The sequence below is a fragment of the Nicotiana tomentosiformis genome, chromosome 7 (assembly GCF_000390325.3).
Source record: "Nicotiana tomentosiformis chromosome 7, ASM39032v3, whole genome shotgun sequence".
In the NCBI taxonomy this organism is placed as follows: Eukaryota; Viridiplantae; Streptophyta; class Magnoliopsida; order Solanales; family Solanaceae; genus Nicotiana; species Nicotiana tomentosiformis.
In genome coordinates this window covers 31,091,144-31,115,335 of record NC_090818.1, presented here as the reverse complement: position 1 = coordinate 31,115,335, position 24,192 = coordinate 31,091,144, and the positions used below count along the sequence as shown (strand labels likewise).

Below are 24,192 nucleotides of genomic sequence, written 5' to 3'. Positions count from 1 at the left end.
AAGATAAAACGTTTAGTAGTCTGGCTGGACTTAATTATTTTAATATGTTTCAAAAATATCTAATGTATGAAACTTACTTGCATATAATGTACCAGTACTTCTAATGGGAAAAAAATTACTACACCATCTCTTTTGTAAAAAGCAATACACATAAGCCAACTAATTGGCACCGCTGGCATCTGTTCCCAATTAGATTCTATCACCTTCAACTTCTAAAGAACCAAATACCTATAAACAAAGAAAATTAAATGGAAATGTTAAGCTAAGACAAGAACTCAAATGATAAAATCATTCTCAAATAGACACATTCAAGCACCTAATGAAATAAGTCATGAACTAATTAATTTCTCCTCTTTAATTCTGAAAAATATTAGTAAGTACTCTTTTTTTTTTTCTTTTTTTTAATTCAATTAAAAGCTATATTTTTAGATTACATTGAACAAACCCAAACCCACCCTCATTCATGTACTTTTAAAAGAATTTGAAAAATATTCCAAAAAGATATTCTAATATAAACTTAGACATTACTTTAGGAACTATATCATAAAACATGTGACATAATTCAAGGAAACTCTAGTTTTAGAAGGTATTTTTCTGCGTCCCTAGCAGGATTATGCTTGCATTGTTAAAACTGTAGCTACTTTTAAATAAAGACTATATTATTTTACAGTTCTCAAGAAAGAAAATATTCCTCATTTTGACATGGGCAACTTAGAAATCTTTCTAATTCCTCATTCTAAATTCATTTTTTTAAATATGGGCACCAATCCATATTAAAAAAAAATATATCTGAAAAATAGACCAAACTAACAAGAATAAACAGACTCAATATTGTCTTTTAACAAATTCATTGTTTCTAAGACGAAACAAATAAAGACTTAGGTTTAATTAGACTATACATGTACAAGAGAACAACAATAATTTTTTCAAACCTAGGGCACTATTAAAAATCTGCTAAAAACCGACCAACTATTTCCGACCAACGTTAGTCGGTCAAAAAAAGCGACCAAAAACCATCCAGGTTGGACGGAAACTGGGGAAAAAATTTTTATATTTTTTTTAACTAAATACCGACCAACGTTGGTCGGTAAATTGGTCAACGAATTGACCCAGCTGGTCAGACAAGAAAATTTTGGATTACCGACTAACGTTGTTCGGTAATCTGGATCCAATTTTTTAAATTTTAATAATTATTTTATTATTTAAAATGTTTTATAATATTTAAGAATTTATATTTAAAATTACCGACCAACGTTGGTCGGTTAATGTAGGGGAAGCATTTACTGACCAACTTTGGTCAGTAATTGTTATTTTCTGCAAAATAACCGACCAAAGTTGGTCGGTTATTACGTCAACATTGATCAAACTTTCGAATTACTTTTATATTTACTATCTAAATAATATAAATGTAATTCGTTAACACTTTTGTAATACAAATAATGAATACACTAACATATACTATATATAACATACTATTTGTAAATTGATTCATCGACTTATAACTTACTTAGATGCATCGATGAATATTAAAAACAAAACGTTTGACCTATATCGACTAATAGTAAAAACAAAACGTCTCGACTTATATCGATTAATCTAGCTATGCCATGCATTATTAGTGATGAATGAATGAAAAATAAAAGAATTAATACTAAACATCTTTGACATATATATATATATATATATATATATATATATATATATATATATATATATATATATATATGGATCACAAATTAAATAAACGAAAGAAGCTATTAGTATTAAGTAAACGAGTTAAATTAATAGGTCAAACATGGTCAAACTTTAACAAGCTATATATATACACACTAACATATACTATAACAAGCTATATATATAGTTAAAGTATTACCGTGAAGTGTGTTTGTGTGTGTGTATATATATATATAAGAACACGAAGCGCTAGGACCACAGGGTCGGGTTCTTTTAGGGATAGACTTGGGAAGATACTAATTAGTATATATACTTTATCATCAAATATATCTATTTGTAAATTGATTCATCGACTTATAACTTACTTAGATGTATCGATGAATATTAATCGATGATTCATCAAAACGTCTCGACCTATATATCGATTAATCTATGTCATGCATTATTAGTGATGAACGAATGAAAAAAGAAGTTATTAGCATCAATTACAATATAGTGTATGTGTGTGTGTGAGAAATTACTCACATACTTAATTATAACTTAGAAAATTTACTTAGATAGATGCTATTATAATTTATTAAAATTAAATAGTTAATATAATTATTTATAAAGATTATGCTTATAGTTTATAATTATTTATAATAATTGCATAGTTAAATAAAATAAATGCTTGTAGTTTATAATATATTTTTTTATAGTTTATAATATTTTAAGAAAAATAAAATACAAAAAAAAAGAATTTAAATTTTTTTTAAAAAAAACCGACCAAAGTTGGTCGGTTTTTGGTCAAACGGTCAACACTTAATGTACCGACCAAAATTACCGACCAACTTTGGTCGGTAATTCTGAAATCAGAGAATTGAAAAACGGGGGAAACCCCCATTTCTCTGAAATTTTCCCCTCTACTCTTCACTCAAAACCTTCCCCTCTCCTTCTCTATTTCCCTCACATAAATCTAATTCCCCACCCCACGTTGCCACCGCCCAGCCGTGGCCGTCGCCGCGCCGCTGCCACTGCCACTGCCGCCCCTCTCCTTCTCCATCTCCTAAAAATTCTAGGTTTGAATTACAACCCATTTATTTATTATTTCTAGGTTTTGTTAATTAGTTATGAATTAGTTTCAATTGATTAGTTTTTCAATTATTTGAACATTGCATTTTATTGAGGATTAGGGTTTAGGTCTTGTTTTAATTAGTTTTATTAACTAATTAGTTTTATTAATTAGTCAATTAGTTATGAATTAGTTTAGTTTAGGGTATGGGTTGAATTTCTTTAGTTTAGTTAGTTTATGTTTAAACTCGTAGGATATGAATTGAAATTTTAGTTTTTAGGATTTGTTCTTGTGAATTGAACTTTTAGGATATGAATTGAATTTTTAAGATATGAATTGGACCTTTTGGATATGAATTGAACTTTTAGGATATAAATTTGGTGTAATTAGGAAAAAATAATTATCTTGAATTAACTAAAAAAGATATAATTAATTTATAATTATAGAATAAATTAATTTGTTCTTGTGAATCGAACTTTTAGGGTATGGGTTGAATTTCTTTAGTTTAGTTAGTTTATGTTTAAACTCGTAGGATATGAATTGAAATTTTAGTTTTTAGGATTTGTTCTTGTGAATTGAACTTTTAGGATATGAATTGAACTTTTAAGATATGAATTGGACCTTTTGGATATGAATTGAACTTTTAGGATATAAATTGGTGTAATTAGGAAAAAATAATTATCTTGAATTAACTAAAAAAGATATAATTAATTTATAATTGTAGAATAAATTAATTTATTCTTGTGAATCGAACTTTTAGGGTATGGGTTGAATTTCTTTAGTTTAGTTAGTTTATGTTTAAACTCGTAGGATATGAATTGAAATTTTAGTTTTTAGGATTTGTTCTTGTGAATTGAACTTTTAGGATATGAATTGAACTTTTAAGATATGAATTGGACCTTTTGGATATGAATTGAAATTTTAGGATATAAATTGGTATAATTAGGAAAAAATAATTATCTTGAATTAACTAAAAAAGATATAATTAATTTATAATTGTAGAATAAATTAATTTGTTCTTGTGAATCAAACTTTTAGGGTATGGGTTGAATTTTTTTAGTTTAGTTAGTTTATGTTTAAACTCGTAAGATATGAATTGAAATTTTAGTTTTTAGGATTTGTTCTTGTGAATTGAACTTTTAGGATATGAATTGGACCTTTTGGATATGAATTGAAATTTTAGGATATAAATTGGTGTAATTAGAAAAAAATAATTATCTTGAATTAACTAAAAAAGATATAATTAATTTATAATTATAGAATAAATTAATTTGTTCTTGTGAATCGAACTTTTAGGGTATGGGTTGAATTTCTTTAGTTTAGTTAGTTTATGTTTAAACTCGTAGGATATGAATTGAAATTTTAGTTTTTAGGATTTGTTCTTGTGAATTGAACTTTTAGGATATGAATTGAACTTTTAAGATATGAATTGGACCTTTTGGATATGAATTAAAATTTTAGGATATAAATTGGTGTAATTAGGAAAAACTAATTATCTTGAATTAACTAAAAAAGATATAATTAATTTATAATTGTAGAATAAATTAATTTGTTCTTGTTTTATTTGTATAGATGGAACATCGTACTTGGATGTACAATAGAAATTATCCTAATCGGCGGGGATTGCGGGAGGATTTTGTAGAAGGGGTTGATGACTTTATTAGACATGCAATGTCACTTCCACCATACCAAAGTGAAGGAGTAATTAGGTGCCCTTGTGTCAGGTGCGATTGTATGAAGTTTAAAAAATCGGAGGAAGTTAAGCTTCATCTTTATAGGAAGGGGTTTATAGAGAATTACTTTGTGTGGACTAATCATGGAGAGATCGATGGTAGCCGTGGGATATTTCATAACATGGTTGTTGGTGAAAGTAGTAGGTCGGTGGAGAATACAAATCTTGATTCTAGAATTCAGGATATGGTTGCGGATGCTTTTGGGGGTGAGCCCAATGAAAATGTTGAACAAACTCCTAATGATGACGCAAAACGTTTTTATGAACAGTTAGAGGAAGCTAGTCGTCCACTACGTGAAGGAAGTCCGCACTCTGAGCTGTCTGTTGCAGTTAGATTACTAAGTATCAAATCTAATTGGAATATTTCTCAAGCAGCCATGGACTGTTTCATTGACCTTATGAGTGAACTAGTTGACCCTAATATCAACTTACCTGGTGATTTCTATAAGGCGAAGAGATTGGTTTCTAAGTTAGGACTTTCGTCAATGAGAATTGATTGTTGTGAAGATGGTTGCATGTTATATTATAAAGATGATGCAACTTTAGACAGTTGTAAATTTTGCGAAAAGCCTCGTTTCAAGAGGCTTTCCAGCGGGAATATGGTCGTTGTCAAGGCGATGCATTATTTACCTCTTATACCTAGGTTAAAGAGGTTATATGCGTCGATGAGTTCTGCTCCTCATATGAGATGACACTTTGAAAATAGAAGACCACCTGGTGTTATGTGTCATCCTTCAGATGGAGAAGCTTGGAAGCACTTTGATAGGACATATCCAGATTTTGCTAGTGAACCAAGGAACATTCGGTTAGGTCTGTGTGCGGATGGCTTCACGCCTTTTTCTATATCTGCGACACCATATTCATGTTGGCCTGTCTTTCTTACACCTTATAATCTATCACCTGAGTTGTGTATGACTAGTCTATATATATTCTTAAATTATATTATCCCCGGTCCACGTAATCCGAAAAGTTTGATTGATGTATATTTGCAACCTTTGATTGATGAGCTAAAACAATTGTGGTATGATGGTGTTGAAACATATGACATATCAACCAAGCAGAATTTTAATTTGCGTGCTAATTTAATGTGGACTATTAATGATTTTCCTGCGTATGGAATGTTGTCTGGGTGGATGACTGCTGGGAAGCTAGCTTGTCCTTACTGCATGGAAAATAGTAAAGCGTTCACTTTGAAACATGGCCGAAAGCAATCATGGTTTGATTGTCACCGTCAATTCTTGCCTGATGATCATGAGTTTAGAAGGATGAAAAATGCATTCAAAAAGAATAAAGTGGAATATGATTCTCCACCTCCGATACTTTCAGGTGAGGAAATTTGGGAGAGGGTCCAGAACTTCAGTAAAGTTACTGAGGCTCCACCTTATAGATTCCCCGGATATGGTGTTAATCATAATTGGACGAAACAGAGTATATTTTGGGAGTTGCCTTATTGGAAGGATAATCTTCTCCGACACAACCTTGATGTCATGCATATTGAGAAGAATTATTTTGATAATTTGTTCAACACAGTGATGGATGTTAAAGGTAAGACAAAAGATAACCCGAAGGCTAGAATGGACTTACAAGAATATTGCAGGCGGCCTGAATTATACTTGCAGACAGCAAACAATGGTAAGGTGTTCAAGCCCAAAGCAAGTTACACATTCACTTTGGAGGAAAGACGACAAATTTGTGATTGGGTTACGAAATTAAAGATGCCTGAGGGTTATGCGTCGAATCTTGGAAAAAAAGTAGATATGGAGGTAGGGAAGTTGAGCCATTTGAAAAGTCATGACTGCCATGTTTTCATGGAGACCTTAGTGCCTATTGCATTTTGTGGTTTGCCTGAAAGAATCTGGAAACCCATCACAGAGATTAGTTTGTTTTTCAAAGACTTGTGTTCTACCACATTAAGGGAAGAAAACCTACTTCGGATGGACCAGAACATCCGTGTAATTTCTAGTAAGATGGAAAAAATATTCCCATGTGGTTTCTTTGATGTGATGGAACACCTTCCAATACACCTTGTACACGAGGCACGACTTGGAGGGCCTGTTCAATGCAGATGGATGTATCCCTTTGAGAGGTAATATTATAAGTTTGATGTACTATTCTATTTTATTTGAATGTTATTGGCTAACATGAGATTATGTAGGACAATTGGCAAATGCAAACAATTTGTTAAGCAGAGGAATAAGATTGAAGGATCTATATGCGAAGCTTATCTTGCTAAGGAAACTGCACATTTTTGTTCTTATTATTTTGAGAGTAACGTGCCATGTTCTAGGAATAGGCCCAATAGGTACACGGTCGAATATGTGAATGATCCATTATATCCACCAATGTCCATATTCAATCAACTAGGCCGATGTCCTAAGGATGTTAGAAAGAGAAGTTTGAGTGATATGGAGTACAAGTCAGCTACACTTCATGTGTTGCTAAATTGTCCCGAAGTTGTACCATTTCTCAAGTAAGTATTGATTTATTAGTTATCAAAATGTAAAATTTACTGTGACTACATATTGATGCAACTACTAAAAATATTTGATATGTCACAGTCACTTCGTAGGTCAATTTGGCCATGATGCTGTATATATGAGATTTGATACGTAGTTTAAACAGTTTGTAAGTGTGTGTGTGTGTGTGTGTATATATATATATATATATATATATATATATAGTGAATGTATAAAAATTGATTCATAAGTTGTGCTAACTTATGAATTTTTTTAACTCTATGTAGGTAAATAATCCAAATAATGGTGTAAATCAATTTTTGAAAGATATATCTTGGGGACCTGGGCTTCAGATCACAACAATGTCTAAGTACGTAGCGAATGGTTATAAGTTTCATACAGAGGATTGCTCTAAAAATAAAAATAGCAACAACAGCGGGGTGTGGGTTCAAGTGGTGATGGCAACCAAGTTGGAGATATTGATTATTATGGTGTGGTCAAAGAAATATTACAACTAGAATATACAGGTTGGCCATATAAGAAATTGATACTATTTAGATGCAAGTGATTTGACCCAAATCTAACAAGAGGTACAAGAATACACAACTAATACAACATAATTGAGGTTAATCATACGAGGGAGTATGATCGCTATGATCCTTTCATAATTGCACATAACGTTAGGCAAGTATATTATGCTCCTTATCCATTGCGGCGGAATAAGTCCGATTGGTGGGTTGTAATAAAAACTAAGCCTGTAGGTAGGGTGAAAGTCGAGAATGTGTTAGATGTTGCATATCAAAACGATATCTCCAATGTTCACCAAATAGTGGACGATCAGTTAGAAAATGATTTGGAACATCCTGAACGCATATTGGAAGAAGTTGATATAAATGAAGTAACAATTATAGAAAATGAGGACGAAGAATCAACTGATGAAGCTCAAACAAGTGAGGACGAAGAATTCTCGGACGAGGAACAATACGTCGATGAGGATTAAAAAGTTGGTTTTTTAAAGAACTCTCGTTTTATAGCTAGTTTCTTATATGTTTCAATCTAAATGTGTATTATATTATGCAGATGGCAGGCAAGGGTCAAGGTAACAATGACCCTACTAGTTCTCGGGGTCGAGAAAAGGGTAGGAAGGGAAAGAGAGGGTAGAAAATAATACTCCCTCTTGTCCACCCTTTTCAGAGATGCCTATGTCTTATCCTCTACCACACGGCTATACTGAGCTGCCACAGCATCACGAGCCGTACATCTTCATTCAGACACCCAGTCTTCCATCACAGGGCCATAGGACTATACGTCCGACATACAGTCCAGCTGCCTCACAGCCATCTGCATCACATCCACATGGATCACATCCCTACATATCACAGCCACATGGATCGTATCCATCCATGTCACAGCCACTCGGGTCACAGCCACTTGGGTCACAGCCATCGGTATCACATCCACTTGGGTCGCATCCAGCTATGTCGCAGTCACAGGGATTGCAACCATCTTCATCATCGACTCCATCTATTGCAGGCCTTCGCCTGCGAGGCATTAGCTCTGACCCGCCTACATCGTCTTCACATGCCTCTGATACACATGCTTCGGATGGTGATGACGAGGTAGTGCATTATGATCGATATGGCAGGATCATCATAGTCCCTGAGGGTGATGGGTAAGTGTTATTCATTATTTTTGCGTCTATTGATTTGTAACATTTTTACTAAGATATTAATGTGTTTTTATTGTTAAATTGCAGGTTCAGGCCGGGTAATAAGACTACGAGGATAATCACCAATGCCATCAGAAAGCTTTATGATGGCCCTTATGCGACTTGGACTGATTGCCCATTCTCACTGAAGGAGCAAATTTTCAATCAATTTAAGGTATAAATGTTCTTTTAAACAGTTTAATAATTTATATTTATGATGTTTCCATCTAATATTTAACTTTTGAAATACAGAGCAAGTGTGTATGGGAAGACCGCTATAGCGCGGAAGTGGCTACAAATTTTCATCATAAAGCTCGCAAGAGATTGGCGGATGCTTTCTCGGATGCTAGAAAGAAGAACAAGAGGCCTGGCTGGTTACTTGAGAATTTGTGGAATGATTTGCAAAGGCAATGGCTTACCGCAGAGTTCTTAGAGAGGAGCGAAAAAGGAAAGAAAGCTCGCGCATCCGAGAAGGGAGGCTCCTTGCACACTGGAGGTGCGATCAGCCTAGGGACAATAAAAAGAAGATTGGTACGTAATTGCTTAAATTATTTTACTTTTCTAAGTATATCTATTCTGTTTATTAACTAAATTAATTTGTTTTCAGAAAAAGAAGTATGGGCGTCCAATGAGACATGATGAGTTATTCAAGGAGACACATATTGTGAAGAAGAAGAAAGAGGGGGATCAAGATAGGTGGGTCGAGGACCGGGCCTCGACTGCATATGTAAGCTTTCAATTTTCTTTAAGTATTATAATTTACTTTTATAAAAATTTTGAAATACTGATTTAATTTAAAATAATATAGGGTCGCTACCAAAGTAACGTGGAGGAATTCATCCGTAGTCATCCAACTGGTGAATCGGGTGAGCCAACCTAACCTTCGGACGAGGATGCTGAAAGAATATGGTTGGAGTCTGTTGGCGGTCCAAAATGGGGGAAGGTATACGGGCTTCCTACTAAAAACTTCCATCGCTATAAGTGTGGAATGCGAGGAATAGGGACTTCTTCGCAAGGCGAGCAACTTAATAGGGAGAGCCTCTCCGCTATGCGGGAGACAGTGTCAAAGCTCACATCAGAGCTAGAAGCGGCCAAGGAAAGAGAAAGGCTTAGAGATGCTCAATTCCTTGGCATGCAAGCTCAGATCAGAACTCTCCTATCTAGTGGAGCTTTTCCGTTGCCCCGATCTCGTGAGTCATCTCCAAAGGGTCGACCTCCATGTGATCGTTTCTCCCGTCCTCCCCGTGATCGTGCTTTCCGTCCTCCACAAGACCGTTCTCTATATCGTCTTGTAAATGAAAGTTTATCAGACGGTGATGATGATGTTGTAGAAAACACCCCTTGACTTTTATATACTTTGAACTAGACAAATAGAATCAGTTTTGAACTAGTTGTAATTAGTTTTAACTTGGTTTTGGATTTTATATTCAATTGAACTTTAATTTGTTAGTTTTAAAGTATTTATTGAATGTTTTGGTTGTTGTTGTTGTGTTGTTATTGTTGTTGTTGTGTTGTTGTTGTTGTTGTTATTGTTGTTGTTGTTGTTGTTGTTGTTATTGTTGTTGTTGTTGTTGTTGTGTTGTTGTTGTTGTTGTTGTTGTTGTGTTATTGTATTGGTATGCTGGCAGGTGGTGTAGCTGCCAAAACAGACATTTTATGCTAAAATTAAACCTAGAAAAATCGACCAAAGTTGGTCGGTTTTTAATTAAAAAAAATAAATTATTCCAAAATATCGACCAAAGTTGGTCGGTTAATGAACATTGAATTCCCAGAATTCAACATTACCGACCAACTTTGGTCGGTATTTTGCCTGCACTGTTGAGATTACCGACCATAGTTGGTCGGTAATGTTTAATTTTAATTATTTTTAAAAAATATATATTTTCAATTACCGACCAAAGTTGGTCGGTTTTTTTTAATTTTAATAATTAATAAAAAAAATATAATTTAGTTAAACCGACCAACTTTGGTCGGTAAAATTAAATTAATAAAATATGTTTCCGATCAAAGTTGGTCGGTAAGTAATTAAACTTGTCAGATGGTCGTTTTAATCTACCGACCAAAGTTGGTCGGTAATTTCCGACCAACTTTGGTCGGTAAGCCATTCCGACCATCAAAATACCGTCCACACCGTAATGGTCGCGTTTTGGTCGGTAATTTACCATAACCGACCAACGTTGGTCGATTTTTTGTGAATTTCTAGTAGTGGGGTTTGAAGTAGCAGAAAATTCCTAAGTTTCAAAAAATCAAAATCGAAAAAGGAGTGTGTGTGTGTGTGTGTGTGTGTAGAGAGAGAGAGAGAGAGAGAGAGAGAGAGAGAGAGAGAGAGAGAGAGAGAGAGAGACTTACCTGAAAATTAAGTGAGGTGAAGAATTCGTCGTTGGAGTGGAGAGACAGAGGGAGAAAATACGAAATAGACTAAAAAGAAAACTAAAAGGTTATGTGAATAATAATAAAACTTTCCCACTACTTCCGTGGGAAAACTTTTTCATAAAGCACAAAAATTCAAAATTCAAAAATTTTCGTTCACACAGAATGTGTGAGAATATTTGAAAACGTTTTTTAAATATTTTCCCACTGTTTTCCCTGAGATTTTTTTTTTAGTTTTATATAATTATTTTTTTAATGACTTTTCCCGCTGAATCAGAGGGAACTAAATTACGCGCATTTTTGAGCAAAAACGTTCCTACGGATAGTCAATGGGAAACGTTATTATTTATTCATGAAATTTGTTTTTTACCTTTTCCATTGAATTTCGGTAGGAATTGCCAATAATAATTTTTTCATGGGAAATTTCCGTAGGAAAATGCTGTGTTTCTAGTAGTGTCACTACTTCGACGAGGTTAGACAAAATACTTACTGAGTACATGGGGTCAGTTGTACTCATACTACACTTCTTCACCTTGTGTGCATATTTTGGATGCTGATGTTGCGGTGTATGGCGGGAGTTGGCATTGAAGATGTTTCCGCAATCCGGTCATAGCTGTCTCTTGTTCTTGGTAGCTTTGGAATCATTAATCTGTTCATGTATATGTCAAACAGCTGATGTATTTTATTTCATATCAGCTTTGCAAATTTTAAATCTTAGAAACTCGTGATTTTTACTACCAGTCTTTTGGAAAAGTAGAAAGGTTCAATTATTTTGTCATTTATTTTCTTCGATAAACCTAATTAAATTGGATTGTAGTTAATTGGCTTACCTTACGAGTTGGGTTAGGTGCCATCATGACTAGGGGTGTTCGTCGGTCGGTAATCTATGGTATTTAGATATTTCGGTTCAATATTTTTGGTATTCGGTTTCTTAAAATGCTATACCAATACCGTACCTAATTAAATTCGATATGGTTCGGTTTTTCTCCTTTCGGTTTCGGTTTCGGTTTCAGTTTATTCGGTTCGGTAACTTCGGTTTACTCGGTTTGAATACTATCTAGTATGTAGAGTCAGAGACTATAATATTCTTAATTAAAGTACTCGAAAGTACAAAACTAAAAATGTTTGTTAACAAAAGTTTTGTCCAAAACCAACAAATATCAACCCAGAGAGAGAAAACTATACATAAATGAATAACTTTGATCATTAGAAATGTCTTGTTACTTGCTTAGAGTTAATTGATAAACTTAGAGAATAAAAGAAAGCAAAATTTTAGATTTTTTATATTTATGTTATAATTAATAATATGTGTATTGTGAAATATAATATATATTTCGGTACAATATCGGTATTTCGGTATTTTATTTTAAAATATCAAATACCATACATAATACCAATTATTTTTAAAAATTAAACCAAATACCATACTGAATACCAAAATATCGAATACCAAATACCAAAATTTTCGATTTCGATACGGTAATTCGGTATTTACCAAATTATGCACAGTCCTAATCACGACTGGTCGAATTTTGGGTCGTAACAAGTAGGGGCGGAGCTAGCCTTTCGGATACGGGTTCGGTTGAACCCAGTAACTTTTGTCCAAACCCTGTATTTGTCTTAAAAATTTATTGAATTATGTACAAATTGTTGATTAAGAACCCAGTAAATTAAAAGAATTAGAATACTAAACCCACAAATTTTAAATTCTGGCTCCGACTCCGATGACAAGTTTTGGTGTTCAAAACTTAAATCACTACTAATGTTAATATCAGATGAAGAATAATTAGACGAGGCACTTCTCGTTCTATTAAAAGATTCTAGTTTCTTATTAGAACCATTTACTTTTGAAAATCTGACGTGGGAAGAACACCTTTTAATCTTAACTAATGTACTGTAGGAAGTTCAATTACCTAGGTGAGATGGATTGCTTAAAATAAACGCAATTATGAATTGCTTAAAATAAACGCAATTCATATTCCATTAGGTTTAACATATTCCATTAGGTTTTTACAGCATATTCTGTATTAAACAGAATTTATTAGAATAAAGAACCACGGAATGCACCTGCATGCAGTATGGTTCAAGATAAATATGACCGGCCAAAACAAATTTATTGGCAAAGTGATTCATCTTATTAATTGTAAGGTGATATAGAGTTGCCAAAATGGACTTGGCTCGTAGGGCTTGGCCAATCCAGCTCACTACTTGGTAAAGTTGGATTAAGATTTTCGAGCGCATTTGAAATCGAGACTTATAAGTCCGACCTAAGTTAGCTCATTGTCCCTTGAGACTTGACTTAGGCTGAGCCTGCGCAAGCCCGTGGGGGAAAAATATAATTGAATTCAAATTTAAATATTTAATTTAAAAGAAAAAGATTTAAAAAATAAAGTTAATATATATATATATATATATATATATATATATATATATATATATATATATATATATATATATATATATATATATGTATATATATATTAACTATGTATGACCACATTTCTGAGATCAAGGGAAAATTATTATTGATGAGTGACGACGGTGGAGTGAGCAATATATAATTTGAACACCAATACATGGTTATTTTTTCATCATGGTTGACATTAGAATTCAGATTTTTGACATGCACAAGATTACTTTTTCTTTTGCTTCATTAATAACAAATTAGAATTTTTTTTTAAGTGACCAATAATAATTTTTTTCAAGAGATAATATTATTATTGATCATTTTGATTACTATAATATATCATTAACTTAAACTGCTCTTTAGTATAGGAGAAGACCAATTTTTAACACCTAGAAAAGAATTTGACAACACTAGCAAATTTCATGAACATTTAAAATTTGTATGGACTGTGATGATGATAATTAGCAAATGATCTTGGAACCAAAATAAAGACTTCATTATATAAACTTATTGAAGCAATCCTTGAACCTGAGAAAATTAAAAAGAAACATATTAAAAACTATTTATCTAATGTAAAAAAGAAGAAGAGAGAATTTGCATTCAATTATGAGATTTTTTATCAAATATCAAGATTCTTGTATGACTATATGCAAACAGAAGTTATACACATGATTAAGGAACTATGTCACAAAGAAATCCTTAAAGATTTAAAAAATTAATTTGAAAAAAATGAAGTGTCAGCCCGTCCTAACCACGGCCCGATTAAGACTGGGTTGGGCTGGCCATTTTAAGGCCCATTCAAATGGTGGGTTAACCCGTTCGAGCCCACCAAATTCAAAAGTCCGTGAGGCTTGGGCTGGGTCGGGCTGGTTTGGCCTATTTTTGAGAGCTACTTATGGTAGACCTAATCATCACATATTTTAAGTGGTGGGAGTTCAAACGAACTTTAATATTTTTGATATGAACCTAGACACATGTGAATAGTTACAAAAATTTCAATAAATGTTAAATTATGAACCCATAGTTTGAAAAATACAACGAATTACTTATTAAGAACCTTAAGATTGAACCCATCAAGTTTAAATCTTAGATTCACTTCGGATTATTTTAATTAACAAGTTTAGAGGATCATGTACCTGTCCATAGATATAAGGTGTTCTGACATAATTCCTATTTACAGCTACCAGAATCATTCCTACTTGATTATTTTTTTTAGTATTTTTCAACATAACGAAGGTGGAGAAGATGCAAATTTCACGTCCATTAGAAGCTATTTAACCCTATTTATATATTAGTCATAGCAGATATCTAGGGATACTATGGCTATTAAATATTTCAATACTAATTGACCAATATTGCAAGAATCGTGGTGGCCGGTAAGTTTTTTCTTTTTTCTTTTTTCATATGAATCTTTCAGATATATTATGATGATGATTCATAAGTTTTCATTTTGTAGGGTGAAGAACTTGGTTTTTGGACGGCTAAGCTCACATGCATTGCTTATGATCAGTTCTTTAGTAGAACCGACTTTCTGATTTTCTTCTGAAATAAATTAGGAAAAAGTGAATGGTTATATATTTCACATAAGGATTCAGGAAGCAATGTAGTGAATGGAGTAATTAGCTAGGTCTATAATTGGTTGACTTTCTGTGAGTGACCAAATACCTTTGACTTTGTTAATGATTTTCTGTTGTTCTTAATTAAGTCATCTTCCCCATGCAAAGGAGTATAAATTTGGCATAGTTTCTTAGCTAATTAACACTCCAAATATTCCTTTGTTAAGTTCTCTCATCTCTTTTCCAATGGCTCTTTCTTTGTTAAGCCTAATCAACTTTCCTCTTTCTTTCTCCTTATCAATCTTTTTCATAATTGTCTTTTCCATTCTATTGAAACATTACAAAGGCTACAAACACATTACCAAAAAGAAACTTCCACCTGGAGAAATGGGACTTCCATGGATTGGTGAAACCATAGAATTTTACAAAGCCCAAAAAAAGAACAAATTATTTGAAGAATTTGTTCAGCCCCGGATCGAAAAATATGGAAAGACATTCAAAACAAGACTAATGGGATCACCAACAGTAGTTGTATGTGGAGCAGAAGCTAATATGTTCTTTTTGTCTAATGAATTCAAATTGGTAATAAGTTCATGGCCTACTTCTTCAGTTGAGCTAATGGGCAAGAATTGCATTATGGAGAAACAAGGAGACGCGCATCGATGCCTTCGTGGGATTATATCTTCAAGTCTTGCCTCTTTTAGCCTAGATGCTATGGTTCCTAAAATTTGTAACACAATTCAATCTCACTTAGACAAAAATTGCAATGGCCAAGACCAGATCATAAAACTGTATCATCTGACCAAATATTTGACGTTCAAAATTGTGTTCGAGTGTTTTTTGGGGATAGTAGTCAAACCAGGATTACTTGAAACGTTTGAGAGAGTCTTGGAAGGTGCTTTTTCACCCCCATTTAAGTTTCCAGGATCTAAGTTTTCAAGGGCAAAAAATGCAAGATTGAAAATAGAGAAAATTCTTGTTGAGGTTATAAGGGAGAAGAGAAGAGAGATAGAATTAGGAGAGGAGAAAGAAGGGAAGTTAGACGAGGCATTACTTTCTCGGTTAGTGAAAGCGTTGATTCGCGGTGAGGTAAGTGAAGAAGAGGTCGTTGATAATGTTGTTTTGCTAGTGTTTGCTGCACATGATACAACTTCTTTTGCCATTGCTATGACATTTAGGATGTTGGCTCATCATCCCACCTGCTATTCTCTTCTCCTTCAAGGTACGTTTGTATATAGAAGCTAACCACTGCATTGTCTGCATATCAACTTTTTTCAGTTTAGCTCTGTCTATTACACTGATTAATGTGAAAATTGGACACAGAACATGCTAATATAATGAGTAACAAAGGACCGGATGAGATATTATCGTTGGAAGATACAAAAAGGATGAAATATACCTGGCAAGTTGCGCGGGAAAGCATGAGGCTGTTTCCTCCTATCTTTGGTTCTTTCAGAAAAGCAATTGCTGACATTGAATTTGAAGGATTCACTATTCCAAAAGGTTGGAAGGTAAGAACTATCCTACTCTTTGTGTCTTTAGATAGCTGAAAAGTGCAAGATTATTACAGTCAAATCCTTTTACATGCCCATTATAATATCATATGCTAAATTTTGTTGCTATGTGCAGGTATTGTGGACAACATATGGTACACATTATAGTCCAGACTATTTTAAAGAGCCCCAAAATTTTGACCCAAGTAGATTTGAGGAGCCTGTTCAACCATATGCATTTGTACCATTTGGAGGAGGGCCAAGGCTGTGTGCAGGGTACCAATTGGCAAAACTAAACATTCTTATATTTGTTCATTACGTTGTGACACGATATGATTGGTCCTTAATAAATCCTGACGAACCAATTGTCATGGATCCCCTTCCCTTCCCTTCCAAAGGAATGCCCATTAAAATTTCTCCCAAGTTTTAATGAAACATAACCTTGTTGCAGGGCACTTGTTTCGTTATGCACATTACCAAAGTGAAAAAATGATTCCATATCATGGCTCAAATTAACCATCAGTCAAAGAAAACTATTTAAACGATTGTTTTATCTGTTTATAATTGTCATCAGTCTGAACAATGTTGAGACACCTGAGGACATTCAAATATTAACTAAGGGCATGCCATAAGCGTTAGTCCAGTCATAGTATACAATTCCATGTGGCTTGAAATATTTGGAGCTAAGTGACGTTGAAATCAACCAAAATAATATACTCTTAGGAGAATGAACTCGTTGACAAATGCTTCTACCATTATCGCCAAATAAACTTTTAGATTCAACCACAAGCAGCATCGATTCAAGAGAGAGAATTGTTCATAAGATTCAGTTGGTACATGATTCAATCAAAGAAATGTTGAAATGATTGATATAGCCTTCTTATCAGATTCCAGACGCGAGGCAAACCCATGGAAATAACCCAGTATACTTATTAGTGGTAACAAAAATAAAAGTCTGTTCATGGTCGGGTTGGGTGTTTTTTTTTTTCTCTTTATGGGAAGAGGGAAAATAGATTTTTTCTCGCTTTATCTAAAGAAATTCCCTAAAGTGGTTCATCTTTTACACACTGCTGGCAATCAGGAAGAAGCGTATGATTGACTGGCTTCATCCCCTGGCTACTCCATCGGTTCACAAGAGCCACCTCAAGTACCCTGACCTGCAGACATTTTGCTCTTAGAATCAAAAGTGTCCAAGCAAACTAGGTCAAATTGCAAGATAAAACAAAAGGAGGGGAAGCACTTCATCCAAATCAAGCTAAGTTATTGTGATATCCAAACATTTCTTATCCCAAACTTCATGGATATTTACTTCTTAGATACAGTATTTCAGTCAGCAACCTAGGAACAAAGCATCACCTAATAAAACACATCGTAGCAAAAGAAGGTTCCAAGATGCCATTTCATTCATTCCTTTCAGCATTCATACTTGATCAAGTTGATGAGAGAAAACTTGAAAGTGAACAAGTGATCACATAATTGTGCATTATAATTTTGAGTATAGTAACCCATAAAAAAAGATCTTTTGAGTAGAGTATGTTCTTAGGAAACCACATAACGAATTGGTGCATAGGGATTAAGGCAGCAGCCACGCCAGTAACTTTTGGAAGTGACAATGACAGAAATAATGCAGGTGATGGCCATAATTCTCATGAGCAGCTGTCACAATGCAGTGGATGAGGCATCCAATGTACCTACTTCAATTGGCGGATGTATATCCAATAAGCTATTTGACAAGATGCTAAAACTGCTTTAAGCATCAGAGAGGTTGTCTTTACTTGAGAATGTGACAAGTTCATTGTGACAAAAGTAACAAAAATATAGGTGACTTTTTCAAGTAGGGGAGAATAGGATGTCGACCCTACAGTCACCACCAAAGATCAACTCCATGGACTATGTCTAACAAAACAACCGCTGCTGATAAGCAATTCAGCTGAGAGAAGCCAGAAAGTCTGATCTATGTCTAACAAAACAACCGCTGGTGATAAGCAATTCAGCTCTGAGAAGCCAGAAAGTCTGATGACCGACTGGGTAAGAGGAGCCCATGCCAGGAAGCCTGATCACCAGATTAGTGCTTAGCTTATACATAAACCTCTCTACAATCAGTTTCACAACAATAACAAGGGAATTTGACTACAAATATTGGACATATGCATTTAAAAGGTAAAAAGATCTCGCAAACATTCAGGCTGGAGAAAAAAGATAAATTGATAGCTCAAGAGATTCACACTATTGGAAATTTAGTTCAACATAGGTGGATTAGTCAAGGTGCATACAAGCTGACCTGGGCTCCACCGTTATTAAAAAAAATGATAACCATAGCCTAGGTAAGTCTTATTCAATTAGTATGAAGTTATGAACCAAAATTATAATCAAGGTCATCAAACAAATCATTCTTCAGGAAATCTAACCTGCTGTACAATTAATGGTTCCTCTGCACGACTTAATGGCTCTGTCAAAATAGTAAGAAAACCATTTCTATTACCATAAACTATGTCTGTAAACGGCCTATCACCCACCTGCAAAGGACACAACATAAACTGTCAACTGAGAAAGGACAGAGAAAAGCTTACAAAAAACTGAAAGAACCAAGTTTACCATAATAAGCCTCGACGATTCACAACCAAATTGTTTTTCAATTTCTTCAGCTGTTCCAGCCGGCTTCTTCACCCCTAAAGTATACACATAATGAAAGTAGCAAATACAAATATCATTAACTCAAAGATAGGCAAGTGATATTCACAGAAATTTCTCAATTTTTTGACTTATCATTCGTTAATTCATGTTACTTCAGAGTTGCATTACTATAGAAATGGAATATACAATACATGATAGATTAGGGCAAATGGAATCCCAAATAGGAAATACAACTTACTGTGCATAATGACTTTAATTCCAATTGCACGTTCAAGAATTCTGGCTTTTCTACCATCAGGGTCATATTCATCTAGTCCTACAAATTCACAAATCATAATTACTGAGCACTACTGAGACGAATTGTTAGGAGTCAGACTAGCCCAATTGACACGGGCCCAACTTAGACATTTGCACTGATCTAAAAGAAATCTAATTACCTGCAGAGTTGCTATAAACTGCAATATTGTTACCAAAGAGAGATTTGCACTGATCTATAGAAGAGGCAAGAGGAGACCACAAGCTCAAGGAGTAAGGAACTGTAATTGTATTATCCTTGTCAAAGACCACACCTTGAAACCCTCGTTTCTTTAGCTCAGTCCAATCGATATACCTAATATCCGGCACAATAACATGTGGGATCGCCAAATGCTTGTCCTTAGAGAAAACCCCTAAAGAAGACACAATGCCCTCCACGTTAATCCTCTGGCCTACTGCAGCTTTCAAGTCTGTCCACCACATGTTTGTGTAAATGCCTGAAGGGTTGGGAAGCTCAAATTTCGGGTCCTCCTTGTTCTCTCTGTACTGGGTTCTCTCTTCTTGAATAGAAGTATAAAATTCTTCCCAATTTATACCGTTCTGTCGATCTAGGTCTGTACTGTTGTTGTTGTTGTCCCTTTTGTGTTTATCTTGTTCCTGACTGCAACTATGTGTAGAACTGAGAGTGAAACAACACTTGTTTGTGAAATGGGTGGAGCAAAGTGAGGAACGAGGAAGAGTTTTCTTGTGGAGATTAAGGGAACGACTGGGGGAGTAAAAATGCTTAGGAATTGGGTAGAAGCAAGTATGCAAAGGAGTAATTGAGGTAGACAGCATAATCAGACCTTAAATCTGGTATCTCTATGGGTTTATATAGAATAATTGTATACATCGATGAAAACAAGTGTAGTAGTTTCAAGTTTCAACCAACGCGAACCTTTCGTGTTACTGCTGGAAAACATCTCTTTACGGATAGCAGAAACGGGACAAAATTACTGATGTTCACGGAGGACCTACCATGTGTTGGCCATTTGAAGAAATGACACAGTTAGCCACTTTAAAAAGCTGTTATTTAAGAATTAGCTAGTATGTCTTGACTTTGAATTTTTTAGTTTAATTTTTCAGGAAAAAAATATCCGTAATTGTCCTGAAGTTACAATTTTTAGTTTAAATACAAAATAAGTATTGGATAATCTGTAAATAGTATCTTTAAGAATGGCTATATGTGCACTTGCCTCACCATTTGCAGAAGGCCAGCCAACAAATGTAAAGAGATTTTTACATGCTTGCTCCCTTTTTAAAAACTATTCTCATAAATGATAGTAGGCTTTGTTTATTTCAAAAATGGCACATTTTTTTTACTTTTCTAGCACTTTCACGTTGATAACTCCATTAACTAAGAGATCCCTCTATATTAATACACTTTTTACTACATTTTCTTTTTTCCTCGCTCTTCCATAATTTCTTTTTTCTCTTCCATAAATAACACTTACCCAAATATATCAAAGATTCTGAAAGAAGAATATCTCAAAAATAATTCCCTCTGCACAATGAGGATTTTTTTTTTTTGAGTTTTAAACTTTTTTTCTGTATAATTTTATTTTAACTCAAAATATTCCTTTAATATATTTCAAGTATATTATATTGTGATAATTTACAATGTAAATATTCCATCAATATGTCATATATATTTTTTATATGTATTTATACCACATATATAACTTATATATATACATCATAATACATTATTATATTGCTATTATTCAAAGTATATTGCTAGCAAATACCTTACATAAAATTTAATCTAAAATATTAACATGCCACTAATATGTATATAGAAGGAAAACATATGTCATATATACTGTTTATAAACGGATAATTTATAGAAATATGCATGTTATATTAGTGCAAAATATAAATGGTATATTAATAATATTTATTTAAATATAATTAAGTGTATAAATAACATATGCATATATACATGATTTTTCCTAAAAAATACATGATTTATAATATATCAAAAACATACATTATATTTTTTTCACCAAATATATGTATTTTATTTCATTAGAATATACAGATATATAATTTTGCTAGGATTAGTTGAATAAAAAGGTCCATGTATAAAAAGGAAAAAAATTGTTATGGAATGGATCGATGATATATATTTAAATATAAAGACGTATATAAACAACATATGCATATACACATGAACTTTCCTAAAAAAATACATGATTTATAATGTATATATACCACAAACATACGTTATATTTTTTTCATGAAATATATGTATTTTATTTTATAAGAATCAAGAATCTATTTCATTAAGCAGCTTGATTCTTGCTGATTTGAATTGAATGAAATCTGCTATATGTATAAAATATTTTACTGCCATATTTGTTAATCATTAATTAATGCTAATCTTTTGTATTATGTTTTTAATAGTCTGCTATTAATGAAAGTAGCCCAAATATAAAGGTGGTGTATGGCCCAAAGGGTGATCGAGCTAGCCCATCTGAGGTGGGTATGTTGGGCCTAGGCTCAGTGTTCTTATGAAAACTTTGTTTTATCAATACACTTATCTCTCCATTTTTTTGTTTAATCTGACACAATTACTAACAACGAACTTAAATATTAATATCCTCGCAAGACATCTTTCTTGTTAATTTGTTAGTTAACCCAAGATAATGAGAGAACAAGCGATCTCACTTTGTTAATTTGGAGTCAGAAGGCCTTTTCGGTAAAAGAGAGAAAAAGAAACAAAAAAGATTTTATTCCGGTCCATGTGTATGCTCCAAAACAATACAGCAGTAGATAGATAAAAAATAAAGAATTTTAATCATATAAATAAAGAATTCAGTACATATATTCATTATTCACAAATATGAGAAGAATCAATCTTAATAAATAGCAGAGGCAGTGCCACAACTTCCTTGCTCCAGCAACTTAATTAGAGGAACCTCGAACGTTTGCACTCATGAGAAAAGCCTTGAGGAAACCTCTTAGAATCAGCACAATAGTTGTAAACCATGTGTCTGTTCTGCACCCATCGTAGCCTATTCCTGCCCTTAGCATCAAGTTCTTGATTTTGCCATGGCCTAGCATTGTTGGCTGAATCAGTGGACTTACACGAAGAGGCGCCGGATGTAATTGCGCAGCCATCAATATTGAAGTTTCTGTAATATGCAGTGAAAGGAGCATGTGTCCAATCTGTCTTGACTCTACCTCCTTGTGTAGCCCACTCATCTGCATTCCATAAGCTGCAGTACACTTTCATTGGTTGGCTTTTTGGGAATGGAATGCCAGCGCTTTCGTGGTTGTTGTATACTCTGATTGGACTATTATCTACCAAGAAACTGAAGATGGGAATTCATATGGAAATCATCAGTACCAAAATAAGAAGAAATTGCAAGCAAACATCATTAATTCTTACAGTGCGATTAATATAAGGAACTTACATGATCTTCTGAGCATTCCAGATAATGGAGTAAGTGTGAAATGCAGCAGTTGGGTCGAACCACAAATGGAATTGTTGTTCTTTGTTGCCTTTGCCTTGCGAGTAAACATTGGTATGAACTGTGTAAGGTTGGCCAGAAACATTGCCTAAGAACTCGAAATCAATCTCATCATGTCCAGCTCCTTGTGAAGATAACTGATGAAAGAAACAAAGAACAAGAAAAAATATTAAATCATCAGAACTTGGACATGAAATAGAACTAATACAATTTTGTAAGGGAAAAGTTGAATGACTTACGAAGAAGGTGGTGACAGTGCCAGCAGAATTTCCAGGGACAAGTTTGAGTTGCATGTCAAATCTTCCAAAGAGATACTCATTCTTCGATTGAAAACCCGAACCAGAAAATTTGTCAAGGGACAGAGAAAGGCCTCTGCCTCCTTCTGTTATTTTACCACGTCCTTCGCCCCAAGTGATATCTGCAAGATTATAAAAATTACCAGCTGAGGCGACTGCCCATAGACTTGCCATGACTATAGGAAGGATTAACATTTTGAAAGAGAAACGAGGCGACATTTCTCAGAGCTCAAAAATGTTCTCAAAGTTTTTTTGCAAGTTTAGAAGAAGAAGGTGGGGGGGGGGGGGGGGGGGTGATGTTTGAAATCAATGTGTGGTGATTGATGATATGAAATTGTTCAAGAATGTCTATGTATTTATATTAGGCCAATTATATGATTGACCATGCTCATGAATTGAGGAGGAAGGATCCAAAATTGACAAAACAGCTGGAATTTAAATCTTTTGTTTATTTGGAAACATTAGTGGAGTTGTAATATAGCAGGGGCCCACTTGACGTTTACGCGTTTGATATGTAAGTAAGATGATTTGAATGTGAGAAAACCTGGATTCCTTTGGAAACTTTTTCCATGGTTTAATAATCATGAACCTTGGGTTACAGCTATTAAACAGAATGGATGTCCACAACTATACTAAGTATTGAGCCGTGTGATTGCCCTTATTTTGTCATCAAGCTACTTGTGACTTCATTGTGTATTCCTCTCGTTAAGGGTGTATTGAGACGATTCAATAACATTGAGGAGTAAAGTCAAACGTTGATAAGAAAGAGGCTTGGAGATTTTAAAGAAAAGAGAATTTGTATTTTTTTTTTTTTGAAGTGTATTTTCCTAACTTTTAAGATGTAAAATTACCATATATTTTTTTAATAATTGATTTCTTCTATTAAGTCTTTTTTAACTGATTAATAGGTTAATCCATTTAATTTGTCTTGAGACATTGTTGTTCTTAGGTGAATTTTTTAATTTTAGTTTTGAAAAACTTTTTCTCACACATGCAATTGTTAAAGGAACTTTATTTTGTAAATATAGATATTTGAAAAACAATC

General features: G+C 33.7%; 3 protein-coding genes across 4 annotated transcripts; 1 reads left to right on the top strand and 2 right to left on the bottom strand.

Moving 5' to 3' along the window:
* The first annotated feature begins 14,612 nt into the window (after positions 1-14,612).
* LOC104097993 (taxadiene 5-alpha hydroxylase) lies at positions 14,613-16,900 on the top strand. The gene is made up of 4 exons (XM_009604633.4): positions 14,613-14,774; positions 14,855-16,176; positions 16,278-16,465; positions 16,584-16,900. The coding sequence occupies exons 2-4, from the start codon at positions 15,201-15,203 to the stop codon at positions 16,875-16,877; spliced, it is 1,458 nt and encodes a 485-aa protein (XP_009602928.1). The 5' UTR covers positions 14,613-14,774; positions 14,855-15,200; the 3' UTR covers positions 16,878-16,900.
* Positions 16,901-17,183: 283 nt separating this feature from the next.
* Positions 17,184-20,676, bottom strand: LOC104097994 (phosphatidylglycerophosphate phosphatase 1, chloroplastic/mitochondrial). Of its 2 annotated transcripts, none has more exons than XM_009604635.4 (5): positions 19,519-20,676; positions 19,320-19,397; positions 19,043-19,116; positions 18,856-18,963; positions 17,184-17,604 (listed from the first exon to the last, which is right to left on the bottom strand). In XM_009604635.4, the coding sequence occupies exons 1-5, from the start codon at positions 20,171-20,173 to the stop codon at positions 17,491-17,493; spliced, it is 1,029 nt and encodes a 342-aa protein (XP_009602930.1). In that variant the 5' UTR covers positions 20,174-20,676; the 3' UTR covers positions 17,184-17,490. The 2 variants fall into 2 exon arrangements, with proteins under 2 accessions (XP_009602930.1, XP_009602931.1); XM_009604636.4 differs by having other exon boundaries at positions 17,506-18,500.
* Positions 20,677-22,151: 1,475 nt separating this feature from the next.
* LOC104097995 (xyloglucan endotransglucosylase protein 1-like) lies at positions 22,152-23,477 on the bottom strand. The gene is made up of 3 exons (XM_009604637.4): positions 23,091-23,477; positions 22,795-22,988; positions 22,152-22,692 (listed from the first exon to the last, which is right to left on the bottom strand). Exons 1-3 carry the CDS (start codon positions 23,364-23,366, stop codon positions 22,287-22,289), a joined length of 876 nt encoding a protein of 291 aa, XP_009602932.1. The 5' UTR covers positions 23,367-23,477; the 3' UTR covers positions 22,152-22,286.
* Between the last annotated feature and the right edge of the window lie 715 nt (positions 23,478-24,192).

Excerpts from the sequence above, each read along its gene's own strand:
- LOC104097993 (XM_009604633.4), top strand. The coding sequence starts at position 15,201 with ATGGCTCTTTCTTTGTTAAGCCTAATCAACTTTCCTCTTTCTTTCTCC. Across the intron at positions 16,177-16,277 it reads CTATTCTCTTCTCCTTCAAG|AACATGCTAATATAATGAGT; the intron begins GTACGTTTGTAT and ends AATTGGACACAG. Across the intron at positions 16,466-16,583 it reads CTATTCCAAAAGGTTGGAAG|GTATTGTGGACAACATATGG; the intron begins GTAAGAACTATC and ends TGCTATGTGCAG.
- LOC104097994 (XM_009604635.4), bottom strand. The coding sequence starts at position 20,173 with ATGCTGTCTACCTCAATTACTCCTTTGCATACTTGCTTCTACCCAATT. Across the intron at positions 19,398-19,518 it reads AGTTTATAGCAACTCTGCAG|GACTAGATGAATATGACCCT; the intron begins GTAATTAGATTT and ends GTGAATTTGTAG. Across the intron at positions 19,117-19,319 it reads AATTAAAGTCATTATGCACA|GGGTGAAGAAGCCGGCTGGA; the intron begins GTAAGTTGTATT and ends TGTATACTTTAG.
- LOC104097995 (XM_009604637.4), bottom strand. The coding sequence starts at position 23,366 with ATGTCGCCTCGTTTCTCTTTCAAAATGTTAATCCTTCCTATAGTCATG. Across the intron at positions 22,989-23,090 it reads GCACTGTCACCACCTTCTTC|TTATCTTCACAAGGAGCTGG; the intron begins GTAAGTCATTCA and ends TTCTTTCATCAG. Across the intron at positions 22,693-22,794 it reads TGGAATGCTCAGAAGATCAT|TTTCTTGGTAGATAATAGTC; the intron begins GTAAGTTCCTTA and ends TCCCATCTTCAG.